Source organism: Mustela nivalis (genome assembly GCF_964662115.1).
Source record: "Mustela nivalis genome assembly, chromosome: 14".
Lineage (NCBI taxonomy): Eukaryota > Metazoa > Chordata > Mammalia > Carnivora > Mustelidae > Mustela > Mustela nivalis.
This window is the reverse complement of record NC_139033.1, coordinates 81,336,528-81,352,152: the sequence shown is the minus strand read 5'-3', so window position 1 is coordinate 81,352,152 and position 15,625 is coordinate 81,336,528. Positions and strand designations below refer to the sequence as shown.

Here is a 15,625-nt window from a genome sequence, read left to right as displayed (position 1 = left end):
AATCCTTTTAATTTCAATATGGTTTGTTCCAACTGTTTCAGTAAATAAAGTTGTACTGGCATGAAGCCATGGCTATTCATTTACATACTGTCTAAGTCTGCCTGTATTAAAACTTCACAGCTGAGTAGTTGTGACAGAGACCAAATATTTTGGGCCCACAAAGCAAAAAACATTTATTATCTAAGCCCTTATAGAAAAAATATGCTGACCTCTGGCTAAGAATAATAAAATACTTGAAGTACTAGGGTCAAACTGGAGCAAAGGGCTTTTGAGAAAGTATTAGAGGCAGTTAAAAAGTGGAATGAATTAACTATGATCTAGTTTTGTAAGTATCAGCTTAAAGCTTCATTCCAACCCCTCAGACCTCATCATTACTGGGGGAACAAATTTATTTCCAGACCAGATTCAGTACAAAAACTGAGCTTCATGAAATAAAGAGGAAATTCAAAATCAAAAAGTATTTTGGGCAAGTATTTGGGAAGAGTGATAAACGCTAAACTGTGGCTAATTTTGTTCCTTGGTTGAGGGTCCTATATATCGAGGGCCTTCTTTCTGAAAGCAACATAAAGGCTCAAAAAGCACAGCTTTCTCATTGATTCTTGAATAGCATGAAGGGCTAGGAAAGAGGGATCTTCCAGCTCCCCTCCTGGCTTCACAAAGGTAGAGTGAATCAATTTTTTCTTTTTGTGTCCATACCACCTTGAAAATTCACCAAGACAGCATATGTCATATAGATTTTACCTGTTTGTGACTCTCTCGTGATTCATTCATCCCAGCATCTGCAGGCTCCACGTAAGGTACACTCCTCACCCCTCACATCACAAACACTTCACTGACGTCATTTTCATTAGCAACACCAGAACTGTGTGCAATCTCTGCCTATCATAAGAGCCAGCAACATCTAATTCCTTTCAATAGGAAACCAAAGGTCGAGTTTCCACATGAGAAACACTCCATACACAGCATCTATCTAGGGTTAGTAACTCCGCAAGAGGAAATTATTCCAGATAACAAATGCTACATCACAGAAAATGTCCTAGGTGTAAAATTATTCCTTTTATGGAAGCCTGGGCAATCAGACTCAAACAAGATATCATGGGTGAATCATTATAATGTTATTATCATGTGCAGGAGCAATGGGAATGCCCATTATTCCAGATACAATATGTGGTTTCCTACAAATATATTCTCATTCCAGCTTAACCTGACAATAAGAAGTAACTGGGGCTGAAAGGAAGCCATGGGCCTATCACTAAAAGGTTCTGTGATTAAGTAAGTTCCCTTAAGTTACACCATATAACTACCAGGTCACCTGAGGAGACCAACTCATCAGTGTAATACAAAGATGAAGGGTTAGAGCAGAGGTACTTCAACTCTGACCTCATCTATGCCTCAGAATTCTGAGACAAATGTTAGGCCATCTTCAAACTCTCCTCTCCTTGAGACGCATCCCATGCATCACCAAGTTCTAGCCACTTCACCTCTAAACTCAAGCCTTGCCTTGTGGCACTTGGCTGGCTGAGTCGGTATAGTATATGACCCTTTTTTTTTTTAAGATTTTATTTATTTATTTGACAGAGGAAGACACAACAAGAGAGAGGGAACACAAGCAGGGGGAGTGGGAGAGGGATAAGCAGGTTTCCTGCCAAGCAGGGAGCCCGATGTGGGACTCAGTCCCAGGACCCTGGCATCATGATCTGAGCTGAAGGCAGACACCAAACAACTGAGCCACCCAAGCACCCCGAGCATGACTCTTGATCTTAAGGTCATGAGTTTGAGCCCCACATTGAGTGTTGAGATATAAAATCTCAAGCCTTGCCTCTCCTGTTCATCTCCAATGCCAGTGCTTCCATCTAAATCACTCATGGCTCAGTTCTCCTGGGAGTTACAGAGTAGAGGAGACTCCCAAAGTGGACAGAAGTATCTGTTCCATCTTCGCTCACTCTTCACCTTTCTCATATCTATCTTTACTTCAGAATACACTATAAGACTTTCTTCCTGTATCTGCCTGTCAACTAGCTTCCCAGCCTCCAGTCTTCATGGTGGGCCCTCTTCAACATCACTGATAGCATTATTCTGACCCCATTATGCTGCGGAGAAGGAAAATAAATCGTATCACTCTCACTTTAAAATCTGCTGCAGAATTCCAACTGCCAGCAGCATGCACCTCAGTCTTGTCTCTACCCATCTCTTACCCTTGCCCCTCTAGCTGCCTCTTAAGCATCTGATAAGTATTAGCCAAAGTGATGATCCCAGACTCCCAGAAAGAGCCATTCACACAGTTTCCTTTCCAAGTGCACTCTTAAAGGTGGCAAAACACAGCTTAGAGGCCCCCTCTGTCATGGGGCCTCTCTGACTTAAGGTATTCTCACACAGCACTCTCTTCAAATGTCTGACAATTTTCTAGGTGCTAGAATCCCACATTTATACTTTTCCCACTAGGCTACGGAAGGTTATTTAATGGCCAGCATTAGCTAATAAAGATCCAAAGTCATACATCCTGTAGTCAAGTATCTGGTGACTAGATTAGCCACCAAGAACGAAAAAAGGAAGCACAGCAGAAAGTTACCCCTTTCATCATAAAAGTTTATGAATTAGTAGGAACCCCTGGGTGGTACAGTCAGTATTAAGTGTCTAACTCTTGGTTTTGGCTCAGGTCATGATCTCAAGGTTGTGAGATCAAGCCCCACATCAGGCTCTGTTCTCAGCGAGGAGTCTGCTTAAGACTTTCTCTCCCTCTCCTCCCGCTGCCTCTCCCTCCTGTGCTCACTTGCTTTCTCTTCAATAAATCTTTAAAAAAGTGTATGAATTAGTAATGTTCCATTAAAGCCCTTAAAATAGAGCCCTAAAACTACCTCCCATAAACCTATAGGTTCCAAGTCACTCTACAAAATTCCTCAGCAATTCACTTCTCAAAACTGTGCCAGAAACAGTTTTCAGGATGAATATCAGTAATCTGATGAAATGCAGTGTAGTCAATGGGCCAAAGTTAATCTAAAATTCTTATGTTATCCAACGTTTGGATTTCTTGTTACCTCTATTTCTTTTAGGTCTGGGCCTATTTCTTCTGCCTCACAACTGTACCAACTTCAGTATTACACCTCTACATTGCATCAGACCTTCTTGAAGGCAGCCAAAACCTTACCTGAGCTGAGATGCCAATGAGGAGCAGCCACTTCTGGTACTCATCAGTCCGGTAGTGGATCATCTGGCACCCTGCCAGACTGGCATGTCTATCAAACATCTTCATGGGTTGAGAGTCACCTTCCATGCTCCAGTGGTAGACTGTGGTCTCAGTCACCAGGGCAACAGTGTTTACAGAGACCCATTTCCAGAATATCACCTCTTCTGCCATTGTATGAGACTTCATTTTACTCTTCATCTCAATATTAAAGATTTGAAGTGTCTTCCCAGCTAGTATTTGATGTGATGAAGATTAGAGAAAGATAAATTAAAAATCTAAAAGACAAATTATTACACTCGTAATCTGAATCCTTTTAATATTACTTTAAGTTGTACTACTTATAGGTAATTTGATTAAGAAGGGAACAGAGCTGCCTGAGTGCAATTAACCACACTTTGATGTCTTAATATTGAGAAAAGCATTCTTCCTCAGAAGAATGTAAAAGTGTATGAATAACAATCAGAAATTAGTTCTTTTGAAGCAACTATCAAAAGAATCAATTTTAAATTGGTATCTTCTAGTTTTAAAATACTTTCCTGGGTAAGTTAGCAAAAACAAGACATTCTTTCTTTGTCTGGTGCCTCCAACTTCCAGGAAAGAATACCATCATCCCTTCAAATTAAACAACTTCTCCAGAAAACAGGGTCATTTTGTCTTAAATTTTAGACTAGTGATGTCAAACAGAATTTTCTACAACGTTGGAAATGTTTTGCACTTGCACTTCTAGTATGGAAGACCCTAGCTACACATGACTATTAGGTACTTGAAATGTGTCTGCTAAGACACATTTAAGGAAACTGAACTTTTACTTTAATTTAAGTTTAATTAATTTAAATTGAAATAGCTTTCTGCCTGTGGACGCCGCCGAGTAAGCATCGTTAAAGTCTCCCCTCCCACCACCGTCATGTCTAAGTCAGAGTCTCCCAAAGAGCCTGAACAGCTGCGGAAGCTCTTCATCGGAGGTCTGAGCTTTGAAACAACCGATGAGAGTCTGAGGAGCCATTTTGAGCAATGGGGAACACTTACGGACTGTGTGGTAATGAGAGATCCGAACACCAAGCGCTCCAGAGGCTTTGGGTTTGTCACCTATGCCACTGTGGAGGAGGTGGATGCAGCCATGAATGCAAGGCCACACAAGGTGGATGGAAGAGTTGTGGAACCAAAGAGGGCTGTCTCAAGAGAAGATTCTCAAAGACCTGGTGCCCACTTAACTGTGAAAAAGATTTTTGTTGGTGGCATTAAAGAAGACACTGAAGAACATCATCTAAGAGATTATTTCGAACAGTATGGGAAAATCGAAGTGATTGAGATCATGACTGACCGAGGCAGTGGCAAAAAGAGGGGTTTTGCTTTTGTAACATTTGATGACCATGATTCTGTAGACAAGATTGTCATTCAAAAATACCATACTGTGAATGGCCACAACTGTGAAGTAAGGAAAGCGCTCTCTAAGCAAGAGATGGCTAGTGCTTCATCCAGCCAAAGAGGTCGAAGTGGTTCTGGAAACTTTGGTGGTGGTCGTGGAGGTGGTTTTGGTGGGAATGACAACTTTGGTCGCGGAGGAAACTTCAGTGGTCGAGGTGGCTTTGGTGGCAGTCGAGGTGGTGGTGGATATGGTGGCAGTGGGGATGGCTATAACGGATTTGGTAATGATGGAAGCAACTTTGGAGGTGGTGGAAGCTATAATGATTTTGGCAATTACAACAATCAATCCTCAAATTTTGGACCCATGAAAGGAGGCAATTTTGGAGGCAGAAGCTCTGGCCCTTATGGTGGTGGAGGCCAATACTTCGCCAAACCACGAAACCAAGGTGGCTATGGTGGTTCCAGCAGCAGCAGCAGCTATGGCAGTGGCAGAAGGTTTTAATTACTGCCAGGAAACAAAGCTTAGCAGGAGAGGAGAGCCAGAGAAGTGACAGGGAAGCTACAGGTTACAACAGATTTGTGAACTCAGCCAAGCACAGTGGTGGCAGGGCCTAGCTGCTACAAAGAAGACATGTTTTAGACAATACTCATGTGTATGGGCAAAAAAACTCGAGGACTGTATTTGTGACTAATTGTATAACAGGTTATTTTAGTTTCTGTTCTGTGGAAAGTATAAAGCATTCCAACAAAGGGTTTTAATGTAGATTTTTTTTTTTTTTGCACCCATGCTGTTGATTGCTAAATGTAATAGTCTGATCATGACGCTGAATAAATGTGTCTTTTAAAAAAAAAAAATTTAAATTGAAATAGCTTCACATGGCTAGCATCCAATGGGGCAGCTAGGTTCTAGAAAAAGACTTTAGCATCCATCCTCTGGCAAGAGACTCCTGTTGTTTCCACCTCTGATAAAAAGCTAAGTTCTGATCTTTGTATCTATGCAAAACTCAGAGCTAACATGAAATACTGCTTCCTCCCAAATCAGGACCAACACAAGGATTACTTCTCTGACCACTTCTACCTGGCACTGTATTGGATATCCTAGCTACTGTAATAACACGAGAAAAGTGAAAGGCATAAAGATGAAGGAGGAAATAAAACCGCCTTTATTCACAAACAACTTTTACAAAGAAAATCCTAAGGAATTTACAAATCTACAAAGCCATTATCAGAACGAATAGGCGACTATTAACAATACTGCAGGGTATGAGGTCAATATACAAAAATACCAATTGAATTCCCAGATGCCAGCAGCAAACAATTTGGAAATAAAATTTTTAAAAGAACTGTAATATCACTAAAAGGAAAACAAAGTCCCTGCCAACCAAGAATCCTATATCCAGCAAATCTGTCTTTCAAATACGAGGGAGAAATCAAGACATTCTAAGATAAAGAGAAGCTAAGGGAGTTTGTAACCACAGCACTAAAGGAAGTCCTGCAGATTGAAATGAAAAAACATTATATAGTAATTTAAAGCCATATGAAGAAATAAAGATCCCAATAAAGGTAAATATGTGGGTGATTATAAAAACTTGTACTTTTGTAACTTTGGCTTATAACTCTACTTTTTGTTTTCAACATGATTTAATAGACTAAAACATTACAAAAATCACTGAGTAGGCTAAAATCTAGTATTATAACTGGTTTGTAACTACACTTTTGGTTTTCTATATAACTCAAGAAATGAATGCATTAGAAAAAATTAATGTATGCTTTTGGACAAATTATGTATAAAGATGTAATTCTGTGACAGTAACAATAAAAGAGGTGGGAATGGAGATGTAGAAGTACAGACTTTTTGTATATTATTGATGTTAAACTGGCAAAATTTCAAATTAAACTGTTACAACTTCAGGATGTTAAACACAGTCCCCACAGCAAACAAACAAACAAACAAAAAACAGCTATAGAATGTACACAAAAGAAACAAGAAGAAATTTAAATGTTTTCACTGAAAAAAAAAATCAACTAAACATAAGCAAAGATAGTAATACAGAAAATGAAGGACAAAAAAGCATAAACTATATGAAAAACAAATAGTGAAATGATAGAAGTCCTTCCTCATCATTAAGACATTAACTGTAAATGGATCAAAAGACACAGACAGGCAGAACAGGTATAAAAACATGATCCAACTATATGCTGTCTACAAAGACTCACTTTAGATCCAAAGACACAAAGAGGTCAAAATGAAAGGATGAAAAAAGATAATTCTCCGTAAATTGTAATCAAAAGAGAGCAGGGATGGTTAATGTCAGACAAAATAAACTTTGAATCAAAGAAGATTGCAAGCAACAAAGAAATACATCATGCTAAGTGAAATAATCCAATCATAAAAAACCAAATACTGCATGATTCTACATATATTAGGTAGGTAGACTAGCCAAAATCATAGAGACAGAAAGTAGAATGGTGGTTCTAGGGACTGGAAGAGGAAGGAATGAGCAGTTACTGTTTAATGAGTACAGTGTTCCAGTTTTGCAAAAGGAAAATAGTTCTGATCTTAATGGGTGTACAACAATATGAATGTATTTAATACCACTGAACTATACACTAAAAAATAGTTAAGATAATAAATTTCATTATATTTAGCCACAACTCTTTTTTTTAAAAAACATTTTATTTACTTATTTGACAGACAGAGATCACAAGTAGGCAGAGAGGCAGGCAGAGAGAGAGGAGGAAGCAGGCTCCCTGCTGAGCATAGAGTCCGATGTGGGGCTCGATCCCAGGACCCTGAGATCATGACCTGAGCCAAAGGTAGAGGCTTTAACCCACCGAGCCACCCAGGCATCCCACAACTCTTTTTTTTTTTTTTAAGATTTTATTTATTTATTTGACAGAGAGAGAGAGAGAGATCACAAGCAGGCAGAGAGGCAGGCAGAGAGAGAGGGGAAATCAGGCTTCCCGTTGAGCAGACAGCCCAATGCAGGGCTTGATCCCAAGACCCTGAGATCATGACCTGAGCCCAAAGCAGAGGCTTTAACCCACTGAGCCACCTAGGCGCCCCATCAACAACACAACAACACACCTCTAAATAACTCATGGGTCAAAGAATAAATTACAAAGAAAATTAGAAAATATGTTGAAATGAATGAAATAAAAAGCACAACATATAAATTTTGGGGTTGCAGCTAAGGCAGTACGTAAAGAAAAATACATAATCTTAAACGTCAAGATCAGAAAAGAGTATCTCAAATCAATAAACTACAAAAAGAACAAACTAAACCCAATGCAACAAAAAATAAAAATTAAGAGTAGAACAAAAATCAAGGAAAGAAAACAGATAAATAATAAAAGAAAATCAATAAAACAAAAAGTTGGCTTTTCACAACAATCAAGAAAATGGGATGCTTGGGAGGCTCAGTTAAGTGCCTGCCTTTAGGTCAGGTCATGATCCCAGCACCCTGGGACTGAGTCCTGCACTGGTCTCCTTACTCAGTGAGGAGCCTGCTTCTCCCTCTGCCTACTGCTTCCCCTGCTTGTACTCTCTCTGACAAATAAATAAAATCTTAAAAATAAATAAATAAAAGGGCGCCTGGGTGGCTCAGTGGGTTAAAAACTCTGCCTTCAGCTCAGGTCATGGTCTCAGGGTCCTGGGATCGAGGCCCTCATCGGGCTCTCTGCTCAGCAGGGAGCTTTCTTCCCCCTCTCTCTCTGCCTGCCTCTCTGCCTACTTGTGATCTCTCTCTGTCAAATGAATAAATAAAATCTTTTAAAATAAATAAATAAACAAAATTTAAAAAAAACTATTTTGAAAAATACGAAGTTGAATTATCAATACTATCTGGTTTCAAACTTACCATAAAGCCACGGTCATCAAGTAATGGCACAAGGCTGGGCATATGGATCAATGAAATAGAAATGAGAGCCCAGAAATAGATCTTTCTATTCATGGTCAATTGACTTCTATCAAAGATGCCTAGATAATTCATTTGGGAAGAACAGTGTTTTCAACAAATGGTTCTGGGTGGGACAACTGAATGCCCTTATTCCACCAAAAAAGAAGGGAGGGGAAAAGGAAGGAGGCAGCGACAGAGGTGACAAGGAAGAAGAAGAAGTCAAAGAGGAAGGAGATGAGGAAGAAGAGGAAGAAGCAGCAGTAGCAGCAGCAGCTTACCACACACCATACACAAAAATTAACTCAAAACAGACTATGGACCTAAATGCAAGAATTAAAACTAAAAAACCACTAGAAGAAAAAATAGAAAATCATGATCTTGGGTTAGGCTAAACACTCACAAGTAGGACTCCAAAATCAAGATCCATTAAAGAAAAAACCTGGTAAACTGCAGTTTATCAAATTTAAACTTTTTTCCTTAAAAGATACACTAGGAAAATAAAAAAATAAGACAAAAATTGGGAGAAAATATGTAGATCACATAGTTGGTAATTTATATCCAGAATATATAAAGAACCCTCAACATTCAATAAGACAAATAAGCCAGCTAAGAAATGGACAAAAGATTTAAACAGACATTTCTCTAACAAGATACATGAGTGGCTGGGGCGCCTGGGTGGCTCAGTGGGTTAAAGCCTTTGCCGTCGGCTCAGGTCATGGTCTCAGGGTCATGGGATCGAGCCCCGCATTGGGCTCTCTGCTCCGCGGGGAGCCTGCTTCCTCCTCTCTCTCTGCCTGTCTCTGCCTACTTGTGATCTCTGTCTGTCAAATAAATAAATAAAATCTTTTTTTTAATTTAAAGATTTTATTTATTTGACAGAGAGAGAGATCACAAATAGGCAGAGAGACAGACAGAGAGAGAGATGAGGAGAAGCAGGCTCTCTGCTCAGCAGGGAGCCCCATGCGGGACTCGATCCCAGGCCCCTGGGATCATGACCTGAGCCAAAGGCAGAGGCTCAACCTACTGGGCCACCCAGGCGCCCCTAAATAAATAAAATCTTAAAAAAAAAAAAAAGATACATGAGTGGCTAAAAAAGTAAAGTAAAAAAGATATACAAATGGAACTGCTATAATAAAAAAAGACAATATCAGTATCAAGTTTGCATATATGTTTAAAAAAACTAGAATGCGGGCGCCTGGGTGGCTCAGTGGGTTAACTGCTGCCTTGGGCTGGGGTCATGATCTCAGGGTCCTGGGATCGAGTCCCGCATCGGGCTCTCTGCTCGGCGGGGAGCCTGCTTCCTCCTCTCTCTCTCTCTCTGCCTGCCTCTCTGCCTACTTGTGATGTCTCCCTGTCAAATAAATAAATAATCTTAAAAAAAAAAACAACAACAAAACTAGAATGCTCATACCTTGTTGGCAAGAATGTAAAATGGTAGTCATTCTGGAAAATAGTTTGGTGGTATCTTTAAAAAGCTAAAAAAAAAAAAATTATCATATGATCCAACAATTCCACTCCGAGGCATTTACCCAAGAAAAATGGAAATATACATCCACACAAAGACTTGAAGGCAAGTATGCATAGCAGCAATATCCTTAATGGCCAAAAACTGGTACCAATCCAAATGGTACCTGGTAAATTGGTAAACAGAGAAACAAAATGTGATATATCCATGGAATAGTGGAGTACAGGAATCTTACTCACACATAAAAAAAGAACTAACTACTGATTTAAGCTACAGTGTGGATGAACCTCAAACATACTATGCTAACTGAAGGAAGCCAGGTATAAAAGACTGTATGTTGTAAGATTTATTTGAAGTGTCCAGAAATGGCAAATCTATAAAGCCAGAAAACAGATCAATAGCTGCCTAGGGCTGAGGGAGGAAGTGGAAAATGACTGCAAAGAGGAATAAAGGAACTTTTGAGGGTAGTAGAAATGTTCTAAAACCAGAACATGGTGGTGGTTCCATAGCTCAATAAATTTACTAAAAACATTGAACTCTACGCTTAGAGTAAGTGAATTTTATGGCATTTAAATGGCATTTTATGGCATTATACCTGAATAAAATGGTTAAGAAAGAAAAAAACTAGACTAGAAGTTCAACTGTAGGATGGGAGTACCTTTTAGTTTCAAATAGCCTGGGATCACAGAGGAAATTTCCTCTAGTTCGAAAACTTGTCAAGCTCTCCTTAGACTGGTTAAAAAGAACTTGTTTTACATGATGTGCCAAATATTTAGCATCACAAAGAATAAAACAAAACAAGAAAACCCTACCAAATCTCCTTTGGGAATCAATCTGCGGTCAGATTCCAGTTGCCAGGGTAAAGAATGTGCTACCACAAGGGGGCTCCATCTCACCACCTCTCCCCTCCCTAATTGCTAGGCTGGCACTATTATTATAAGCCTTTATGCAATCTACCACTAAAAATTAAGGGGGAAAGGTAGAGTTTGCAAAAGAAACACATATGACTACTCAAAGTGCTACGATTCATAATAAAAGTAAAAAATATACTTGGACCAGTAATGCAAGTAGTCAGTCAACTTTTTCTATTTAGGGATATATAGGATCTTTGACTTGTAACTGTTTTTACCACTCTTTAAAAATATAAAAACTGGGGCGCCTGGCTGGCTCAGTCATTAAGCATCTGCTTTTGGCTTGGGTCATGATCCCGAGGTCCTGGGACCAAGCCCCACATCAGGCTCTCAGCAGAGAGTCTCCTTCTCTCTCTCCCACATCCCCTGCTTGTGTTCCCTCTCTCATTGTCTGTCTCTCTCTAGCAAATAAATAGATAAAATCTTCTAAAAATAAATAAATAAAAATATAAAAACCATTCTTATTTGGGACTGTACAAAACCGAACAGTTTACTGATCCCTCACTTAGAGTATTAATGTTCCATTAGGATGATGAGCAACTGCTGATGAATTCTAACCCCCACCCCCTACTGCTTCCTGATCTTTAGTCAAGGGTAAAATTGTATCTCTGGTTTTAAAATGTTCACCACAAAAGCACCAGTAGAGACAGTTTGAAGAGAGACTGGGGTGAGTGAATCTGCTCTAAGTTTCTCCAGAAGGATGGGCAGTGATATGGGCTGAGCATCTCAGGAGCTCTCAGCGAAATAAAAGGACAAACTGTGGAGGCAGACCTTTTTTAAAAAGAGGTCCTTCTCATCACGAGCCCCTTTCCAATCACAAGACATCACCAGTCAAAATGAAGTCTGTGAGATTCAAGACCAGTCAGTACCTTTGACTTCACTTTCATGCTTTCACACTGGGACCTATGCAGCAGCTAAGTCATATGAAGCAATAAAAGTATAATTAAACGATCTCTGTAATTCAGCCACTGTACAAATACCTTTAAAAAAAACAGTTTTCTTCATTTTGGTCTAGGGTCTTTGAAACACAGTGCTACCCTTGCTCACAATTTATACAAGATCATCCTAATGGCCACAAGATTGCAGTAAAAATAGGATACTTAAAGTTTTATCAATTTGGTTCCACAGTTCACACTTCCTCATGCAAAAGAAAACAGCACTCAATTACTATAGCTGAAAAAATTTCATATGAACACCGAGAATGGAAAAAAATAGGAGCAGCCCCTGGTTCTCACATCCAGGACATGTTGCTCTCCTAGTGAACATAAACCATCTCAGAGAACACCAACTTCAGACAAGTCCCTTTAAGACCATGATAAAGTGAGACAAAACAATTTTACCAACTACAGACAAAAACAGGTAAATGTCACTTCAGAATTTTACTAAGTACAGACAAAAACAAGGTAAATGTGCAACGCACAAAATACCAAACAGCCCCTCTCATGGCTACTACTTCTTTAACCAATGCCAACTTTATCTTCACTCTATGCCCTTCCTTATAGCTAAGATTCATTGAGATAACCTAAGTATAAAATTAGTCCCACTTTCTTTTTTTTTTTTAAGATTTTATTTATTTATTTGACAGAGAGAAATCACAAGTAGATGGAGAGGCAGGCAGAGAGAGAGAGAGAGGGAAGCAGGCTCCCCGCTGAGCAGGGAGCCCGATGTGGGACTCGATCTCAGGACTCCGAGATCATGACCTGAGCTGAAGGCAGCGGCTCAACCCACTGAGCCACCCAGGCGCCCTAGTCCCACTTTCTAACAGCACCCAATCTACAGCAAACTCGTGTTTCCTTAGACCATCCCCAAATCACCCAATGAAATCCCAAATCCTACAAAAGGTTCTTCTAACACCTTCTAATAATAGTGTGATACGTCCAAGCTCCCCATGGTGTGGTTTTGCCCTTTCTGAAACAAGTAATAAACCCAACTTGTTCAACTTCAGATGTGTTGCCAGTGAGCTTTGGTAGGAGGGGACTGACAGTATTAAATCGTGAGTTCTCTCCATTCCCCTACCACACTTCAAAAACCACCTCCAGGAGATGCACGGTGCACACCAGTAAAGAGAACTGTATCAGAGGACCACGAAGACTAAAATGCTGGCCATCTCTGAGACCCACAGAGAATATACCAAACACCAAATAACATGATAGATAAGATCTCTCAAAAATATTACAAACTAGAAAATACAGAAAAGCCAAAAGAATCATGAAGAATCCATAAAGGTTGGCCATTTTTTTCAACTAAAATTAGTTTATACCATTTACACTACATGTTCAAAAAAATATTTTTTAAAATATTTATTTATTTACTTATTTGACAGAGAGAGAGATCACAAGTAGGTAGCGAGGCAGGCAGACGGGGAGGGGGAAGCAGGCTCCCTGCTGAGCAGAGAGCCAATGTGGGGCTCCATCCCAGGACCCTGAGATCATGGCCCAAGCCAAAGGCAGAGGCTTAACCCACTAAACCACCCAGGCGCCCCCAAAAATATTCTGACAAGAAACAGAGTTGATAGAAGAAAAGATCATTAAAAAAATTTTTTTAAATCAGCTTTTTTTTTTAAATAGAAAGTTCATAACTTCCAGATGTCCATTTACCTACTGAAAGGACAAAGTAGACCCTATTTCTGTAACAAAATAGGAGCACAGGCAAAGCTAATATTCGGCATTTACTAAATTTAGCTCCAGAAAGAACTTTCACTTTTCAAGGTAAGTCATAATACACCTTGCATAAAATATTAACAAGTCCAGTATATACACAACCCTTTAAATTTCCCAAATCACGGCAATATGAAAAGATTCTATATTCTCAAATAACTACAAGGTTTCAAGTACCCAATATCCCGAGTTCAAGGAAGCAAAATTCTATTAAACAACAGCTATACTGTTATCGATGAGTTTCACAAGAGACGTAGTACCTTGGCTCATACTCTAGGATGTTTGGAGCACCAGTGTAAAGCAGCCCATCATAAGGTGCAGGGCACCACATGGTCCTCCTGGTGAACATGTGCAGTGTGGGGTTGGCCCTTCCAGATGTAGCAGTCATAAGGATGAGGCCCTGGGCATTTGCTCCCTCCTGTATTTGGCTATACACATGACGTCACAAAAAACTCAGGTGCTCAGGAACCTCTCATTAAATAAGGTATGTAAAACATAGCTTTGGCTAAAACTTTTGGAATTAAGTTTAATATTATTGATGACATTTTCCTGTGAGTTTATTGACAGTTGTCTGCTATTTAAGGTAACAAAGCAGGTAAAGTGAGGCAAAATTCCTTTCTGAAAGTCCCATCAAGCTTACCTTTCAGAGCTATCACCTTAGAGGCTGGATTCATGATGGCACTTTCAGCAGAGATGGGCCGCCTGATAGGCGCCATTGGATCGTTCATGTCAATAATCACTACCTGAGCCTGTTCACCAACCTTCTCTCGGACACATATAAACTTATCAGATTCCATGGTCAGTGTACTGAATCCAATATTGGCTGGATTAATTCCCAGGTTTTGGAGCTAAAGAGAAAAGAAACATTTGATTTAAAAGTAAGTCTCTCCTCTCTGAAACAGATTAAATCTAGCCCATTATTTAGGGAAGTTTAACAGAAGGAAGAGGAAAAGTTAAATAAGAATTTAGAAAAAACTTAACATCAAGTGATTATTCAAGGCAAACACTGACTTGTTTTTCTATACCTTTAGTAAGTACAGGCAATGCATCAACAGCAGGCCATGAATCAACTCTCAAGGATCCTACAATCCCACAGGCTGATGAGAACACACAAGAATAAGAATAAAACCAGGAAGAGGGAAGGATGCCATCAGAGCCAGAGAGAGGAAGATACCAGCTGGGAGGGGGTGGAGAAGCCCACAAAGAATACCTCACAAATAAGGAGAGCCTCAGCAGGAAGAGGGTCTTGGAGAGGTGAAGGCAGGTAAAGAGAGCAGAAAGGAAGAAAACAAAAACTGGTTTCTCCAAAAGCAAGCAGTAACAAAGAACTAGCCAAGAGTTTTTCCTTAAAGCAACCCCACAAATCATAAAGTCTGATTTCTCAGTCAGTTTAAATATTTCTTGGTGAGTCTAAGGTTAATAAAAAAGTCAAAAGGTCTAGTACATTTTAGAAGTAGACAGATTGCTTGAACTCATGTACAACTTAAATCAGGCACCTTTCTCCAAAGACCACTTCACAGAGAGTGCCTGGTTTAAATAAAAACCTATTAATGAGATAAGCTTCAATGAAAAACCCTGGGGAAAACACAGACTCAGGAAATTTCTATCACCCCTATGAAGAACCATACTTATTTCTATAAAATTCTCTTGCCCCCATTTACCTACAAGTATCTTTGTTTCTAAACATTTTTCTGCTCAACTCAAACCCTACTGCTCCTGACTTAACCCTTTAGTAACTGTTACCCTGTGTGAATTTGTATAAAGTTTATGCTAACAACAAAAGATTAGGGGCGACTTGTTAAAAATAACTACCAGCCTTTGGAAGAAGCACAAATGAGACTGTTCATACTGCTAGTATAATTCTTAATCCTATCATATTTTTCCCCCATGAACTCCTCAAAAGCAGGGACTATATCTTAATTGTTTCTTGTGATACAGAGTCTAGCATATACTGAGTATTCCAGCTGCTGAGCAGAACAGGCTGGAGGCCAACAGGTCACCTCATCTGACCTTTCTGCTAACTCAGGAGGCAAGTTATGCCACACACAATTTACACTAATGCAACACAGTTTTTAGATTAAGACATCTTCCCAGAATCACAATCCTGATTAATGATGGGGACAGTTGTGAATAAAGCTTGTGCT

The 15,625-nt window shown here is 39.6% G+C and overlaps 2 protein-coding genes across 3 annotated transcripts in view; one reads left to right on the top strand and one right to left on the bottom strand.

Annotated features, from left to right (window-relative positions):
• The window catches only part of CLTCL1 (clathrin heavy chain like 1), a 97,178-nt gene that overhangs the window by 72,469 nt on the left and 9,084 nt on the right, over positions 1 to 15,625 (bottom strand). For both annotated transcript variants that reach the window (XM_082697423.1, XM_082697422.1), the window contains exons 2-3: positions 14,122 to 14,329; positions 3,146 to 3,414 (exon numbers count right to left, since the gene is read on the bottom strand). In XM_082697423.1, the coding sequence (XP_082553549.1) occupies positions 3,146 to 3,414; positions 14,122 to 14,329 (477 nt within the window). The remainder of the gene's footprint in view (positions 1 to 3,145; positions 3,415 to 14,121; positions 14,330 to 15,625) is intronic.
• Positions 4,034 to 5,273, top strand: LOC309847391 (heterogeneous nuclear ribonucleoprotein A1). The gene has a single exon (XM_082697570.1). It carries the CDS (start codon positions 4,089 to 4,091, stop codon positions 5,049 to 5,051), a length of 963 nt encoding a protein of 320 aa, XP_082553696.1. The 5' UTR covers positions 4,034 to 4,088; the 3' UTR covers positions 5,052 to 5,273.